We start from the raw sequence: 19,123 nt of genomic DNA, 5'->3' as shown, positions 1-19,123 counted from the left end.
TAAAGGTAATTTACTGGGAAGATGACACTTGAACTTCAGGTGGAGAATCAACAGGATAGATACTTCAGTGGATATTATACCTCTCTATAAATGCATATACATATGCATGCATCTCTTGACAAAACAGTATCTTAAAAAATTAATTACAACACATATTAACTTTTCTTTATATAATTTTCTTTCTAAATGATCAATTTACTAAAGCTCTTATGTCCCAAACATGAGCACATTGTTAATTTATGTTCTAAAACATTCAGTCAAAAGGGAAAACCTGAAGCAACAGGAAAAAATTAAACTGTAGGACTCTGCTTACCTTCATAAGTTCCACTTTCTAGGAGAGCACCACTTTTCTCCAATTCCATAAAATCTTCAACGGTGATGAAAATATAGTCTACTCCAGGGACCTCACCCTCCTTATGTGGTCTTGTAGTGCCTGAATAAGAAAAATTGAAAACAAAAGAAAGTTTCTAAATGATTCGTTGTTGAACTTTAAAAAATAACCACCATACTTCAGAAGAGTCAACAACACTTGTTTGTCCATACAACGAGTTGGCAGTTTGTATTTTTCCTTCTGTTTGTTTGGCAACAGAAAATAGAAGAGGGTAAAGATTAAAATAAATATACAAAGAGTTTTTCTTCAATCTTTCAAAGAGTTCATTGCTATGGAATGTGGCTGCAGAGATTTTTTTCAGTGAAAAATGTAAACCATTGTGCCTTTTTTGAAGAGGTGGTTTGAAATGTTGGACTAGGAGTCTGCTAGCTCAGGATTTTACTTGCCTCCTTGCCCTGAGTGGTTTTCTTTTGTTCTGTCCACTGCCTTGCTCTGATATAGATTAAAATGAAAAAACAAACAAACAAACAAACACGTGGTAAATATCAGTTCAACCTTATATTTCCATGATCTGTTCCTTTTGGTGAGAAGCAAAATTTGCTAATTTTGTATTGATAACTAATTCTAAAAGATTTGATTTGAAGGATAAAAGATCTTTACTATTATTTCAAATGAAGTAAATAATTAAAATTATGTAATTATTATAATTGAATTAATAGTTAAAAAGTTATAGCAACAAGTTTAAAAGGGGAGAAACTCCTTTGAGAGGTCATCACAATATTTTCTAATCCTCCATAAAATAACTTTCTCACTTTCCTTCTTATTTTCCCCCCTTCTACCGATTCTTTTCATTTCCCCCCTCCTTCCCTCTCCTTTCTCCATCCCTTATTTTGTTCTTGACTAAATTGGAGAGTTACACCCTCCCAGGTCTTCACCACTCTAGTTTCCTTAAAGGTCCTCAAACTATTTTTGGTTGTTTTTTTGGGGCCACATCCGGCGGTGCTGAGGGGTTACTTCTTGCTGTGTGCTCAAAAATCGCTCCGGGCAGGCTCAGGGAACCATACGGGATACCAGGATTACCGCTGTCGTCCTGGGTCAGCTGCTTACAAGGCAAATGCCCTACCGCTGTGCTATTTTTCCTGGGCCCCTTTTCAAACTTTTTAAACAGGGGACCAGTTCACTGTCCCTCAGACTATTGGATGGCCGGGCTACAGTAAAACAAAAACTATGAACAAATTCCTATGCACACTACATATATCTTTTTGAAATGAAAAAACAAAACGGGCACAAATACAATATGTGGCCCACAGGACGCAGTTCGAGGACCACTGAGTGTGGAGCTTCTGTGGGTGAAGGCAATAGGAGGATGAACTCCTGGAATTTTCAGATTTCATCACCTGTTATGAGATATATTAGAGACTATAAATTTGCTTTTACTTACTTCCATGATTATTCTCTAAATGTATTTTATTTTTTGCAATAAATTTGAATAAGACATTTTGCATGGTCAAATTGGAATTTCTGTAGTAGAATATATCAATAATATGCAGAAATTTACCAAGGGTGTCTATTTAACAGAATAATGATACATTGGAGGTATTACTAGTATTTATTTTTCTTCCATCTTCTCTATTTTATTTAAATTTAAAAAGTGCTTCAAATGCTTAGATTTTATTTTCACTCCCAGTAAACTTTTTAAACAAGTCAACAGAAATAACCTATCTGTTCTTTTGGTCTATTAGGTTCAAATCAGATCTGCAAGTGAGAGTCAAAACTAGTAGCTGAACACACAAAGTACTAAGGAAATTGATTCTTGGTAATAAATAATTACCATTGAAAACTATTTTAAATATTTAAAGCATTATTTTTATGTTACATGTTACATCACTGGGGTTACAAAATAATTTTTCATAATCATACTAATGACTTTCCCTTAGGTTTATTTAATTTTGTTTAACTGAACAACCTTTTGTAATATAGTTCAGTTATACTTTTATTCTATGAAGCATAAACCTAACTTAGTATGCATAAAGTAATTAAATTATTGTTTTTATGACAGTATTAACTTTCAATAACCTGCTTTTTTGTGTGTCTCACCCCGGTGAATTAAGTCAATTAATATGTTTTCTTTCAGGGGAAATTTGTTTACCTATTTCTAAATAATTAAGAAAAATCACATAGAAGTTTCAATTCTCTTTCCTACATCAAATCCATATTTTAGAAGTACAAAGTTCAATGAATTAACTGCTTGTTGTATAATATGAGCACAGGACCACATCTATGCTTAAGGGCAATTTTCAGGGCTCCTGACATGACATTTATTAAATTATTATTATTAAATTATTTGCTTACAGCAAATTCTAGTGAATGTCTAGTGAACATTAGGGAAATCATCCATGCTTTGATTCACTGGGTGGTTTCTCATATTCATCTTGCACTTCAGTCCAATGGGACTGATTCTTTCCTTGCCTTTGGGAGATAAACCCCCACTATCTATATCCATATCACCTGCTGCTATAGACCCTCTTCATGCACTGACTTTTAATTAACTGGGAGAAGGGTGTTCATGGTTCTTGAGCAAAAGCTCTACACTATAACTAAAATACTGCAGCTAAAATTCTATCCTTACTACCATCTCCTCTTCTCTATTCTTATTCATTTTTTCTAATATAACCTCCTTTTTTAAAAAAAATCTTTATTTAAGCACCATGATTACAAACATGTTTGTAGTTAGGTTTCAGTTATAATAAAGAACACTACCCTTCACCAAAACAACCTTCCCACCACCAATATCTCTCATCTCCCTCCTCACCCCTCCCTATCTATTCTATTAATTAAAACCTCCTGGTCTTTTAAAGTCTTCTGATTTCCCCATTCCTCCAAATTTTGCTTCATTTCTCTAATAACTGAGGGCAACCTCAGAAGCCAGGAACTCTACATTCATTTATATCACTTTTACCACTTCCCCTCTCTCTCTGACTTTGTCTCTCTCTTCCCATTAATGTTAGAGATTAAAGCCAGAACCATGCACATGAAAATCACACACTGACCCTAGAGCCAAATTTCCAGTCAATTCTTTATCCATTTAGTCTTTCTTTAATCTTCTTTTCCTAACGGCTTTGATACAATAGCAACAGAAAATAATTAATATATTCTGTTTGGTAAGGAAATAATAATATGAAATCAATTTCCTCAAAAGATTCTAATTTTCAATTCCCATTTCCCTAATCTGCATTATTTTCATCTTTAATTGGATTTATATCGCTAACACCTTCCTCTCTGCTAGCTCTAGATTTTTTAATTCTTTTAATTGAGACTATACATACAGATATTTTAAAGCTTCCAATAATTCTACCAAGTTTGTTATTTCTATTTTATATCTACCTCACAATGATATACACAAATATATATACCTTATGCTTTATCCAAAGGCAAATTTCTACCTTTCAACAATTTTAGCTAACTTTTTTCATTTTATCCTCATACATACAAATTATAATTTAATTTTTACTTTAATTATTAATTACCAAAGAAAATGAAGTATCTTAGTTATTTTAGTACCTTCTTTATGTAGTGCACATTTCTAGCACTTTACACATGTTCAGTCACTACTTTTCCTTCTGTTCTCTGAAGAAAACAATGTATTTAAATAGCCTCTCAATATTTATAATGATAATACTTTGTAAATAAAATTTAGTAAATCTACTTGCAAATGAATCTTAGAATGTAGTTTTTTTCTGCACATAACGTGTGTGCTTGAGATATAATATAATGTTTTAATTTTAATTTTATATATTAATCATTCATTCAATTAACTATTTTATTGTTGGATACATTTCTTACAAGAATAAACATGTATCCTTTTAATTAACTAGCTCCTATTAAAAAATCTCTCCAAGGGCCCGGAGAGATAGCACAGTGGCATTTGCCTTGCAAACAGCCGATCCAGGACCTAAGGTGGTTGGTTCGAATCCTGGTGTCCTATATAGTCCCCGTGCCTGCAGGAGCTATTTCTGAGCAGACAGCCAGGAGTAACCCCTGAGTACCGCTGGGTGTGACCCAAAAAACAAAAAAATAAATAAATAAAAAAATAAATCTCTCCAAGAATCTTCTACTGGTTCTAATCTAAAGTATGTTTTGTAGCTGCCATGAAATGCCAGAATGCCTACTGTTTATCACCGTCCTAAAAGTGCTTAGCTTTCTTCCAAATGATATCTATTTGCTTCCCATATTATATCATTTTGGGGTTATAGCATATCATTTTGGCAGCACACATCTGTCAGAAGTTGTCTCAGGTGATATGGAAATCACAATCTTTGAGACTTTGCATATCTAAATATTATTTCAACATCTTAGACCAAATATGAACAAGAATTTCATGAAAATATATCAAGAATTTGTTTTCTTCAATTTGCTCCTCTGTCAGTAATACTGCTAGACAAAAATTCCCTCCAGAGTGGCATTTGAGGTTGCTTTTCTTTCTCCAAATATTTGGCAAGTTCTGCACCTTGTAACTATATTGTCATCTTTCCTATATGCTCATCTCTACTCTAACACTTTACTCTGGGAGTAGACCATAACTCTGACACTGGTTTGCCTGTGTTTCCTCTAAATTATCAGCACTCCTATAAACTATCCCTTATAAACTGGGAGGCTAATCCTATATCCTTTCCAAAACACTTACCTTTCCAAGTCCTAGTTAAAAACTTGGTTCAAAAATTATGAGGGGGAAATTCAGAAAATGTTAATGTAAGTTAGAAAAAGTGAAGATTCCATTATTATCAATGAAAGGCAACTTTTGGAGCTTTAGAGACAATATAGCTGGTAGCATACTAGTTTTTGACACAACCAGAATGGGTTTGATTCCCAGCTTCCATATTGTTCCTCAAACCCACCAGGAATAAGCCCTGGGTGCAGAGAAGGCTGTAAGCCCACGTACTGCTGGATGTAGTCCAAAGAATGAGAGTGAGGGGCACACCCGGGAGAAGAAGCAACTCATACCAAATTGCAGAGTTTCTAGATCTATGTGCATTGTGGGACATATAAGTTAAGAACTATTGGCTAAAATGACTTTCAAATTGTCATATATCATAGTCTTTTCATTTTAGTACATGAGTCACATACTGTCTTCATTTTAGTATAAAAGATCCATTATTTTCTGTTGCACTTTGACTTAGACAAAGAGGGAATCATTAAATTATATACTACAGTAGAGAAAAGTGAACCATGGAATTAAACAACCTGAGCTTATTGAAGCTCTATTATTGGAGCAATATTACCTAAACAAGGTCCTTCACCTCCATTAATTCTAGATTACTTACTTGTAAAATAAGAATAACACAAGTAAAATCTTTAAAGGATTGGTCTGAAGGACCAAGATATAATACAAAAAAGATAGTTAATGTCTGAAATATATCAATCTTCTGTAACACTTGCTTCCTGTTTTCGTATTATAGGTCCAAAAGTTCTGCTCAGTCTCTGTTGTCCAAGTTGGACCTCTGCAATAAGACATCTTGTTGTTGTTGACCACAACAACGATGGATAGGAACCTCTACCTAGAGCCTCTATCCTAGACCCTGACCTATAATCTGCGCAAATACCAAGATCGCTAGCTACAGTGGCTTGATTTTCATACATACAACTGAGAGGAAACATTCCTGGCATCACAAAAAAGCCTTTGGGATGGGGTAATGAGTATATATGGAGCCAGGGGTTGATCCCATGATGGAATGCTTCAAGGATGGAGAAACCCTGAATCTCTTAGGCCACGGGAATTCCCTTTCTTCCCCAATGCTTACTGTACCTATGCAAAATAAATAAATAAATAAATAAATAAATAAATAAAAGTGGGAGGAACGCCAAACCCTACCACTCCAACACCCCTACTTTTTCTTGTTTTGTTTTGATTTGTTAGTTTTTGACTTTATTTTCCTTCTCTTTTTTTCTTCCACTTTTCTCTTTCTTTTTCATGCTTGTGGTTATTATTTAGAGATTTATTTTTATTTGCCGGGTCCATTTTTTTTCTTTTTTCTTTCATTTTTCTTTCTTTTTTTTCTCTCCTTTCATTTTTGGTAGTTGTCACCAAATTTTTTCTCCCCTTTTTCTTATCCTTTTTATCTCCAATGACGGTGGAATGGATGCTCAATCTACAACAAGCTGTAAAGTGGAGACCAGTTGCACTAGCATACTGGGGGGTAGAGGAGGGAGATATGGGATGTATACTGGGAACAGGGGCAGAGGGAGGACAGCACTGGTGGTGGGAATGCCCCTCATTCATTGTCACTATGTACCATAAATGATGCAGTGAAAGATTTATAATGCACTTTGGTCACAATAAAAATTAAAAAAGAAAAAGAAATATATCAATCACACAGAAATTCATTATATATCATATCTTGGCTAACACATCATGGATCTTATTTTTGCTCAACGAGTTATTGCTTTAAATAATAAATGCTATGCCAAAAGCTGTTTAAGATACTAAAGATATAATTTTGAATGGCAAAGAATAGGACCACTGCCCTAATATAGGAAATGAAAATAATAATAATTAAAAATAAATTTGCATAATGCTATAAAAGGTTAAATTTATTAATTGACAGGATTAAATCTTTAGCCCCTATGAACTACTTAGAGACTAATAGCTCAGTCTTCTCATTGTTGACTTAAACAAGACAATTCAAAGTTTGAAGAGAAGAGATTGTAAAGCTCTGATAGGAAGCAGAGATCTAAAAACATATAAATCTTGTGGGCTACAGATTTCACAGGATTAAAACCTAATGAGAGCTCTCTGATAAATAATGAGATATTCTTAAATAATCTGACTATACTTTAGAAAGAGTACTTAATTTCTAAAAACAAGTTTCACATTTCACATACTCATGGACCTAACTTATATTACTTCATCGACACATTTTACTCAATATAGGTATTTATGAACTTACTAGGACTAATATATGTGTTAGAGCATGGAGTAATGTGGTTCTAATAATTATGTACCTGTATACACACAGAAACAGATAGCAATCATCATTCTGATTTTATTTGTTTGTTTGTTTTTGGGCCATACCCAGCACCAGCGCTAAGGGTTTACTCCTGGCTCTGCACTCAGAAATCGCTCCTGGCAGGCTCAGGACCATATGGGATGCCAGAATTGAACCCAGGACTGTCCTGTGCAGCTGCGTGCAAGGTAAATGCCTTACTGCTGTGCTATCTCTCCGGCCCCTAATAAGCCTTAACAGTGCTTAGCAGTCCATATGAGGTTGACCCACATATAAAAATGCACCATACCACCTCTGCTATTTCTTGGCCCATCTTCATGATTTAAAGACAAAAGGTAGAAGGTATGGTGTTAAGGTTCTTAGATTTGAAATTTAAAATGTGTTTTAATAGTTTAGTATATGTTCCTAGATTAATATTTTGTTTAGTTGATCATCAATTTTCTTATCATGCAGTAAAATAAAAAGCAAATCTAAAAGTATTACAAAATGTGAAAATATGTGAATACTATAACAATTAGATTATATATTTCTCAGAAATACAATAGTATGGGTAAGAATGACACAATTCTAAAGAAACACCAACTAACTTATTTTTGAAATCTATATAAATCAAGTTTTACAAACACCATTTTTTTTGTTTGGTTTTTGGAAGATTCCTGCTGAGCTCAGGACTTAGGCCTGGATCTATACAAGGGGTCACTCCTGGCAGTGTTGCCTTATTCATATACTCTCCAGCCCTAATCAAGTTTGAATAAATTAATTTTATTCAGACCAACACTTCTTTAAAAGATATATTTATTAAGCCTAAAAGATTGCTCTGATACTATCAAGATATAAAATATGTCTATTTTCTTTATTTGCAGACTAAAATGGCAAACACAATGATTTAGTCACTACTTGCTAGAATCCTTTTTCCTTTGTTAGAAAAACACAAAGAAAGGTAGAGAGCCTGTGAGTGGGTCACTTTATTTTCCTATTTGCCTAATCATATAAAAAGTGTGGCTATGTTCATAAACCTCATTACTAGGGCATTTAATGTTACTCATCGGTACAGGATCTTGAAAGAGTCTGAGAAAGCATAGTTCTTACTTATCTAGAAATTCAAGATATTAGATGAATTTAGTAAAATCTCTTGGCACTAGATCAGGGGTGGCGAACAAGTTCGATACAACAAGCCAAAATTTTAAACTGTGAGTCAGAAAGCCACACCACGCAGTGACCTGCCAAAACAGACAAACACACAAAAGCATTTAATTTTAACAATAATCTATTAAACACACATCGCATTTTGCCATTTTGAGTGAAGGTCAAAATCCTGCAGTGATTGTGAGGGTGTGCTGTGTCCTCCACACTAAGAACTAAGGGCAAGATATGACCCAACATGTGCCACCTGGGTCCCCGCTCGCTGGCCCGTGCAGTTGTCTCCGAGGGATGGAGACAGGAGGACACAGCCTGGAGCAGGACTACGCGCTCGGAGATCTCTTCCTCAGAAACAGCAGAACAAAATCCAGACTTGGCAAAGAGCCACAGTATACAAAATAATGATAAGAGGCAAATAGCTGCATTCATTTTGGCCGGGAGCCGCGTGTTTGCCACCCCTGCACTAGATAAAGAAACTAAGAAAGCAGAATACAACAGGTGATCTCTATACATCCTTTTCAAATGAAACAGAATTCTAAAAATAAGGTAAATAATGAGAAGTATAATGGACTGTTATAATAGACAAATAACAATAGTTACATGTTGCTGAAGGTAATTATTATCTGAGCTGGATAAATAGTTAAGGTGAATTTCCTTGAAATAGTGGCTCATTTACTTTTATGCTGAATAATTATAGATGTTCTCTCAATTTTAAAGATATGGATGAAGAAATCTTGTGAAATAAAACTCAAAAGCAATAGCAAGTTATCAAGAAACATGAGAAATAGGATGGAAGAAGTTAGAATAATAAAAGAGAGAATATAGATGATAGATCACCTAGCTAAAATCAAAACATATCTCCTTTTACTATTCTATATTTGGTAAAATTTTCTAAGAGGTATATATAAAGGTATTTTTTTCTTTTGGGCTTTTTTTTTTTTAATTTCAGGACCATGGTTATTGTATGGCTGCTGTCTATATTGCTCTGGTGCTTTTTGAGTTTTTTGTTTGATTATTTTTTTATCTTTTACTTTATTTTTAAATTTTTTGTACTGCTGTTATGTTTTTCTTCCTTTTCCCTCTCTGCTCTTAAACTGATAGATATAGCCTCTAGAAGGACCCTCTCATTTTTTGCTTTTGTGATTTTTGTTCCATTTTATTATTATTATTATTTTTTTCTCTTTTCTTCAAACAGAACCACAGAACTTGAACCATCTTGCTCTCCTCACAGATGGAAGGGGAAATAATGGAGGATACCAAGACCAAACAGTCACATGGACACTAAGTAGAAAAAAAAAGGGGATCAAACTTAAGCACTAAATCCAAAGTCAATGACAACAGAATCGATACCCAATTTACAACTTACTGGGCACAGAGAGAACCATCTATACAGTAGTCTGGGGAGTATAAGAGGGGGTTATGGGATGCATGTTGGGAACAGGGGTGGAGGGAGGACAATATTGGTGGTGGGAACACCACTGATTCACTATCACTATGTACCTAAAATATTACTGTGGAAGATTTGTAATCCACTTTGATTAAAAGAAAAAAAGAAAAAAGAAAGAAAAGGTTGGAAATAAATTGTAATATCTAAAATAGGGTTCATATATACTATTTTTTTTCTTTTTTTTTCTTTTTTTTCCCTACCCCCAACCCATATATACTATTTTTTGATTTCTTCTTGACCATTCAAAGGAAAAGTTTATAGAAGTAAAGGAAATGCTGCTGAGCTGTTCATCCTCTTTCTCTTCTCTTGCTTCATTTCTTAAAAACCAACTTATTTAATGAGTGCTAAATTAAGTACTACATGACTCACAACTCCTTCATGAATTAATGAAAATATTCAGTACTTCTGCTTCAAGGCATGTCCGAAGAGAGTGAATTTGCTCCCCAATGGTTAGCATATTATTGAGGCGGACTGAAAGCACATGCAGGCCACTTGTTATTTGTTACCATGACAACACAGTGCCAATGGAAATTCTGTGTTAATTCTACAAGAAAAACAGTGTTCCATTTACCTTAGAAAGAAAAGACACTACATTGGTAGTAAGTATAACTCTAAAGCACATTTTCCCTCAACCCATTACTTTCTGATTTTAGTAAAATGTTTGGAAAACAGTCATGCTTCCAGGAAAAAACATAACCTGGAAGGTGATCAGTGCAGTTAGCAACTGTGATTGATTGTGATATGCTGAAAGCTAGAGCTTTCAGGGTGTGAGACATGGCAGGCACCCAATACATATTTGCTGAAGAAATGAATTTGGAATTGATCATTATTAGTCAATGTGTTCTAAGCAGATGGGCTTTGTGTGAGAATCTGAGAAATTGAATTCATTTCTTATATACATTGCCATTGAATATACTCTCTCTTTATCCTGCTTTACTCAACTGCAGTCTGAATAAAATAAATCTTGACAGCTAGCGTGCTTTCCACTGAATTCAACCTTTAATTTACTCTTAGATTAAGTTAGTCAGTTACTCATTAGTAAGCACCTTTTTGTGTTTTTGGTATACTTTCAATAAAAACATTCAGTCAATCCCTTAGCCAAAGTTCCTAATCAAATTTTACATAATTGCCTGACTGTGGGCTATGTTACACTAATTTCAATTATTTAATTATTTATAAATGTAATTATTTTGGTTGAGGGGCCACATCTGCCTAAGCTGAGGACTTACTCCTGTTCTGTATTCCAGGGTCACTCATGGTTGTTTTTGGGAACTATATGCATGTTTTGGGAACCATATGCATATGGTACCTGGGATGCTGCATGTCCACTGCTTTAACTCCTCTACTACCTCGTGGGGTACTTCAAACAATTTTTCCAGATACTATACAGACATGTATAAATCAAACAAAGCAAATAATAGAGCTTAATCATTGATTATTCTGTGCTTGCTTATAAATGATAAAGCAGTATGAGGTCTTTAGATTTAATATGAACTGATGACATAAAAACTAAGTTTCGATCAAAAAGTAAATTTACAACTTATAATTAAATTATAATTATCAATTAATTATAATATATATTATATATAAATTATAATATTAATTAATCAGTTGTTGGGTGTAAGAATTATAGTCAGGGCCTTGGATATAGCTAACAAGGACTGGAGTGTGCCTATATGGGATGCATGTGTTACATTTCTGACACCACGAGGTTCCCCAGTCACCTCTAACCCTAATCCTAACCCTAACCCTTACCCTAATCCTAACCCAGCAACACTTCTGGGAGCAACACTGAGCACTGAGCCAGAACATTGAGCACTTCTGGAAGTAGCCCCAAACAAAAATCTCATAACAAAAAACAAATTATTTATCGCCTCAATAATACATGATGTATAGAATGTTGACAAATCAATTCGCAAAAACAAGTTTCTAAACCTTATTTCTGAACAGTATACTTCTTTAAATTTATTATTTTTTGTTTTATTTTGTTTTAGGTCACACTCAATGATGCTCAGAGGTTACTCTGGTTACGCTGGGGGGTCACTCCTAGCTGTGCGCTCAGAAATCACTCCTGGCTTGGGGCCAGAGTGGTGGCACCGAGTGGTAAGGTGTTTTCCTTACTGGCGCTAGCCTAAGATTGACCATGGTTTAATCCTCCGGCATCCTATATAGTCTCCAATCAAGGAGCAATTTCTGAGCACACAGCCAGGTGTAACCCCTGAGTGTCACCGGGTGTGGCCCCACCCAAAAATTGCTCCTGGCTTGGGGGACCATATGGGACGCTGGGGGGAATCGAAATTAGCGTGTAACAAGGCAAACTCCCTACAGCTTGCGCCATTGCTCCAGAAAAATCTATTATTTAAACCTATTATTCTAAACCTCTTACTCCCCCAAATAGCATATCATCTATTGATGCTTAAAGCTCAATTGGTATAGACAAAGGATATTATCTATCTTTCAAATACAGAGAACATTTTGAAGAACTCTACTGATCTATTTCTGGAAATAAAGACTCAGCACCCATTACTGTTTTGCATCTTAGCAATTTGGATTGAGATAGCATCATACTCAAACTAGTGGTTCATACAAAGGAGGCTACATCAGAATCACATAGAAGGCTGCTTTAATAAATACTTATTGCTGGGTTTTATCTACAGTTTCTGGTTCAGTAAGTCTTGTGCAGGACCTGAGTATTCCCATTTCTAAAAGGTGATTCAACTGTTGGTACTGGTTTAGGGTCCAAAATTTGAGAATCACTACTCCAACCTAACTTCCTGAAACCCAAGCTAAAAGCAGTGTCAAATTTCATCATTGGCAACTTCCACAAAGAAGAATATATATCTAATGGCCTTGCTATTGGTGTTAGAGAAATAAACAAGTGTGTATTATCAGAGGAAAGGGGCCATCAGTCATGTGCTAGTGCATAGGTAAAAACGACAGTCAGAAGAGGGTGTTAGATTGCTTTTACTTTGCTCTTCCAGACACTACATGAATCTGCAAAGTAATGGCCTATTTTCTATTTATGCTTACTGACAAATAACTTTCATTATTATTTGACTAATATAAACTATCTTAGTCCTATGTGTGCAACAATATGACTTAAATTCTGAAAGACATAATGAGTCTGAATGTAGCTCACCAGAAGTGATCGATCTTATTACAACAAGAAAAATAAAGTATCTCATGCAGGAGAACTTTTACATTAAGGAAAAAAATAGCTTGTGTAGATGTCAGAAAAAAGACAATGAAAAATTTGTGAATGTTAAATAACTAGGAAAAATTAGTATCTTATTACTTCCTTATAATAAAATATATGATTTATTAATGTTAATTGCAGCTTGTCTACAAATGTACTAATCAGAATAAATCAAGGAATGGAGAGCATGCTCAATGAAAGCAGTGTCCATAAAGTTCTTTGCTGGAACAAGTTATTGAGACAAATAATCTTTTCATTATTTTTATACTTTCACTTATAATTATGTCTAGAATAAAAGTGGGCTAGAGGTGAAAAATACCATTCAACATTATTGCCTATATTCTTTTTTTTTGGGGGGGGGGGGTTGTTCCATATCTGGTGACACTCAGGGGTTACTCCTGATTATGCACTCAGAAATTTCTCCTGGCTTGGGGGACCATATGGGATGTCGGGGGATTGAACCATGGTCCATCCTAGGTTAGTGCATGTACCACTTGTGCTATCGCTCTGGCCACTAAATTATTCTTTATTAATTTTTAATCTCAGTGGGATCCCTTACCAGCAGTGTTAATTCTCATTCAAGTAGATCAATAGTTTAATGCTAGGATCCAAGGAAGCACTCCTTTTTAAAAACACATAGTTTCAAGGTTGTTCATAATATAGGTTTTTTTTTCTTAGATAAAGTTGTGATCATGATTGAGTTACAGTCATACAATATGAATTCACCAGTGTGCATTCCTCCCATGATCTCTTTCCTTCTACCCAACCTCTCCTGCTTGCCTTTCTCTCTCTCTCTCTTTCCCTCTCTCTCTCTCTCTCTCTCTCTCTCTCTCTCTCACACACACACACACACACACACACACACACACACACACACATACTTTCTCCTTTTCTTTTTGAACTGTGCTTGCACTACTATTAATAAAGGGGTTCCAAGCATGATCCTTTCATATTAAACCCTTCTCTACTTTAACTGCACTCTCTGCTCTTTGTAGCAAGTTTCCTACAATGGACTGATCCTCTTAATCTTCATCTCTATTGTCTCTGGATATCACCCCATACTATCTTTTATTTTCCTTAAATTCCACTAAAGAGTCAGATTATTTTATCCCTCTATCACTGACCATTTCACTCAGCATTATACTCTCCATGTGCATTTTTGGCCCCACATTGCTGGTGATTACCCAGGTCATCCCCAACAGTGCTAGAGATCTCTAGGACTGTGCCTGTCAATGCTTTGGGGACCATGTTATACCCAGAAAGTATAGAACCAGGGTCTGAAGCATGCAAGGAAGACATTTTAACCACTGTTATATCTCCCCAAACTCAAAATAAGTTTGGGTGATTTTTTGTCCTTTATTACTTCAGTTCAAAAACTCTGATACTGAGTAAGAGACAAGCAATGTTTGGGATAATCACAAGCACATAAATTTAAATTTTTAAAGCTCCTACAATAAATAGCAGTATTTAAGAACTGCTAGTATCAAGCCACTGTGGATCACTGAGATCCACTAAGAAAAAGTCTGCACTGCTCAGAAAATACTCTGCACTGCTCAGGAAATACTCCTGGCTCAGAGCTCAAAGATCACTCCTAGTGAGCTTATGAGGACATATGACATACCAGGGACTGAACCCGGTAGACAGTGTACAAGGCCTACTTAATGTACTATTACTTTGGCACTAGTCTTGCCTTTAGATGTATCCTCATATCATATGCCCAAAACCTGGAAGAGGAGCACTGCATCAACAATGATAAAATATGAGAGTTTTGACTTATCAGGAATCATTCTTGACAGACTTGGGGGATAATATATGATGCCAGGAATTGAACATAGATCAACCCTGTGAAATCAAGCATCTTATCTGCTATATTATCTAGCCCCAGTTTTGACTTTTAATTTTTATCCCATCAATATTTATTAGATATGTTGTATATCTGGCCACTAAGATTAATAAGAGCTTTTTTAATTTCCTAATTTTTAATTTAAGAGATAATGTATCAAGATTATAGAGTATGCTAAAAGAAACACCACTGACTTTTCTTTAACATAACTATTTAGTTTGAAGCTTTTATGCACACCTCATGTAAAATTAACCTGAGTCAGAACTAAACTGCACAGATACAATTGGCCCTCTGAGTCTTGTGGAGATAACATACATAGTAAATCTATTACACATAAAGTTTCAGTGAATCACAAATTTATAATTTTATCACTATTAAAATTCTTGAATGACATTCACTTTTATTATCACTGTATGCCTCTATGACCTTCCATAATTTGAAATGCCCAAGGACGCACATAAGAGTATAAGAGTTTCTAGAACCAGGAGCCACACCTACAGCACAGTGTGTAAGGCATTACTTTACAAGCAGCTAAAATGGCCGCAGTATAGCACAGTGCTTAAGGCATTACTTTACAAGCAGCTAAAATGGCCGCAGTTCTCAACATTCGATATGGTTCCCTGAGTACTGCCCAGAGTAATTCCTGAGTGCAAAGCCAGGAGTAACCTCTAAGTGCCATCTACTAGGTGTGGTCCCAAAACAAACAAACAAACAAACAAACAAAACAAGCCATAGTCCTAAAACGAGAAAATCCAGATGAGAGTAGAAAGACAGTCAACAATTCAAAGGTTATCACAATTGAAATGTTTGTCTAAACCAGTGCTTCTCAATTATTTTCCGTCATGCCCCCCTAGGAAGAAGAAAACATTTTTCATGCTCCCCCACGCGACTGTAAATAGTATCTTTATTAAAGAGAACTTTAACCTGCAAAACAAAAATATGTAAAATAATTTGAGCTGATTTTTTTTAATTTTTTTTATTTTTAATTATGAGAACAAGGATGCAAAGAAAGAGGACAGGTAAAGTTACAGTGGAAGGACAATCACCCATAACATGATTCTCAGAAGTCCCCTTGCTGATATCTTAACTTTGAAATTTCAGCCAAAGAACATTAAGATAAATAAGACAGAATCCATGTACAATTACTTTGTCCCACAAGTCCCCAGATTGTAACACATTATAATATTTCTTAACAGCACACAAGGCAATCTAAAGCCATAAAACTTACATAACTCCTTAAATGTTATAGGCACAGTATTTTTTTACATTTCCATATACATGCATATTAGCTTAAGTTAACCTCAAATTTTAAGTGGGTTCTTTTTAAGGATTAGAGTCAAAGGAGCACTGTAAAAATGGTGTTAGAGTGGCAATTGTTGTTTGTATAGGCCCACCAAAATATGAGGGACATGGAAAGAAATAACCTTGGCCTAAATACAAAGAGACCCGACCCCTGAAGTTTCCTGGCACAAGACCAACTCTAGGCTCCAGGCAAGCTAGATCATCCGATCCAAGACATTGTCTGTAGTGCCAACACACTTTTACTTTTCACACAGTCTCTGTTGTTGGTATCATGTTTCTGTATTAAAGATCCTGGAATCTGCATATCCTACATTGAAGTCAGGATGTAGAGCGTCCTCTCGTTTCACCTCACAATCAAAGGGCAATGCAGGGAGCCCTGTCCTGTAAGCAGGTCGTTGTTGTTGTTAAGTCTTCTCAGTGTTAGGGGAAGTCTCTTTTGAGCAGGTAGATGTCTGAGCAGTTTAGGGTCTTCCGTGGTAGAGGATTGCTTCCAGGTGATGTTATAGACCAGCCTGGATGTTTTGTGGATGGCTTCCCTGATTCAGGGGTGAATGAAAAATGCCCTTTCTTCTGAGGTCTGTGCCAGGTCATTATGTCAATGTTCAGGGTGTAAGGTCCCTTTGCACTACAAGATTTGTGTGTTCCAATCTCTATTAGATAGGATCTTATTTGTATGTATAGTATTTTCCCATTTTAATGTGCCTATGCAAAAAAGGAGCAATGCCACGTGGTGTTATTGGCACATATGGGGGCCATAAGAACAATTCCAACGATTCCCATGATATGTTTCAATCATAAGCATTAAACTGGGGACTCTTTCACCAAAATTCCTTGTTAAACAGCTCAAAAAGAGAAGATAAAAAGTGGTTAGAATCGTCACTGTATAAGATGATTTTTTAATCAAAGGTGAGTCTGGATTAATGGCTACAATGAGCACGTTTTTCAATGCACAGCTTTTCCAAGCAGGGTTTGAAGCAGGGCACAGTAACTCTTAGTCCAGAGACATAGAGACATAAACACAGGGATTAGCTTGTTATGACAATGTTTGCCAAGGTCAAAAGCGCCCCACTTTATGGAGCCTTGTGTCCTCCATGGGGGGCATGCCCCACTATTTGAGAACCTCTGGTCTAAACCATGTATCAGAGACACCAGCTTTTATTTATTTACATTTTCAAATATTCACATATCAGATTATCACAAAGGGAAAGAAAGACCAAGAAGGAAGTAATATATATGGAAACCCATTAGGATCCCTGACCAAAGTGCCTTTGTTTTTCTCAAAAATATTAAGAAATTTCCCAGTTTATCTGACATATCATGTGTTCACAATGTTAGTTTATTGATTCTCATATACAATTTTTAAAAATTCAAGAGGTAAACTCTACTTGGTCTGGGTGTCTTGTTTGCTACACATTCTCTGAAATTGCTGGTTTCCTTCTTCACATTTTTCTAGAATCCCAGTTCTAAATCCACAATTACCTTTCAAAAATAGTATTTTACACAATCTTCTCTACTTTTCGATCTAATAAACCTCTAATAAAATACAGAACACATACTTCTTGAGAGGTAGTATTTGACTAACGTACTTGTGTGCAAGCATAAAATCGTGAGTTCCCTTCCTCATCTAACAGCACTACTGGCTGAGATCCCTGACACTGCAAGTGATCACAGGTTGCACCACAATCAGGCGTATGTGAGCAGCACACAGAAAAAAAATGTGTTATTCCATCAGGCACTTCCATCAATACTAGAGCAACCTCTGGCAAGAACCAGATCTGGAATGTGAGAAACAACAAATGGACCTGGCTGGTAAGTGCAAACATTTTGACTCAAATAATTGGCACTTGCTTGTGTATTCAAGAACAAATGATAAGCAGCCACAGATTTTTACCACAACTACATGAACAAACTACACAGTCAAGAGTGTATGTGACCCCAGTCATTGCAACAGCATCCATAAAAAGAAAGAAAGAGATATCTTTTAAAGGAAGGTTATGTTTTTGCTATGAATCAGAATATAGAGGAAGGACAGATAAATAATACAGGAATTAAGACTTTTGTTCACATGCAGCTGATCCTGATTAGATCCCCACACTATATGACCCTTAGGCATCGAGTATAGTATAGAGGCCCCTAAACAACAATAGGGTTGTCTGGTAATCCTTAGCAATACATGGGCTGAGAATCATCATTGGCTCCTTGCATTGACTCTTTAGTCCAGGTTGGCCTGGAATCACCTAGTTGGGCCTTGGTTCTTTCTACACATACATACACACCACACACACACACAGAAAATATTAAGAACAAAAAGGAAACTATTAAAAGGATTTTAAATCGTCTTTCATTTTAATTAAAATACTTCTGGTATAAAAGACATTGCTTCAATAGTGACTGACTGATAATAGTGACTTAGGATATATATGATATTCTTGGGAGAAAATATTTGCAACATTAGGTTAATTCTTATTTTCCTTTAGAGAATAAGAAATCAAAGTTACCTGTCCAGAATAAATGAGACAATGAACAGAAGATATGAGGAGCCCACGTAAGGCAGTAGATTGAGACCCTCCTGATGGAACAGGAGGCTGGAGAACTAATAGCCAGTTAGTAAATGTTAGTCTGTAAATCTCCTACCTAAATATTAAGTATTGTCTTCATTCAAGGGAAAGAAAGGCCGCTGAATCCAGTATAAAGTTATAAAAATATATTTGAAGAGAAGGGATAGGGTGGGCTGGGGGTGGGTCACAACTATCAATGTGTTTATTTCTTTTCTTTTTTTTGGTTTTTGGGTCACACCCAGTAGCGCTCAGGGGTTACTCCTGGCTCTATGCTCAGAAATCGCTTGGACAGGCTCGGTGGACCA

At 35.6% G+C, this 19,123-nt stretch overlaps 1 protein-coding gene across 2 annotated transcripts in view; it reads right to left on the bottom strand.

Annotated features, from left to right (window-relative positions):
* The window catches only part of MAGI2 (membrane associated guanylate kinase, WW and PDZ domain containing 2), a 1,487,205-nt gene that overhangs the window by 615,303 nt on the left and 852,779 nt on the right, over positions 1-19,123 (bottom strand). For both annotated transcript variants that reach the window (XM_049783101.1, XM_049783109.1), the window contains one exon: positions 314-433. In XM_049783101.1, coding sequence (XP_049639058.1) covers positions 314-433 — 120 coding nt within the window. The remainder of the gene's footprint in view (positions 1-313; positions 434-19,123) is intronic.

The sequence above is a fragment of the Suncus etruscus genome, chromosome 1 (genome assembly GCF_024139225.1).
Source record: "Suncus etruscus isolate mSunEtr1 chromosome 1, mSunEtr1.pri.cur, whole genome shotgun sequence".
Classification (NCBI taxonomy): domain Eukaryota; kingdom Metazoa; phylum Chordata; class Mammalia; order Eulipotyphla; family Soricidae; genus Suncus; species Suncus etruscus.
This window is presented reverse-complemented; position numbering and strand designations above follow the sequence as displayed.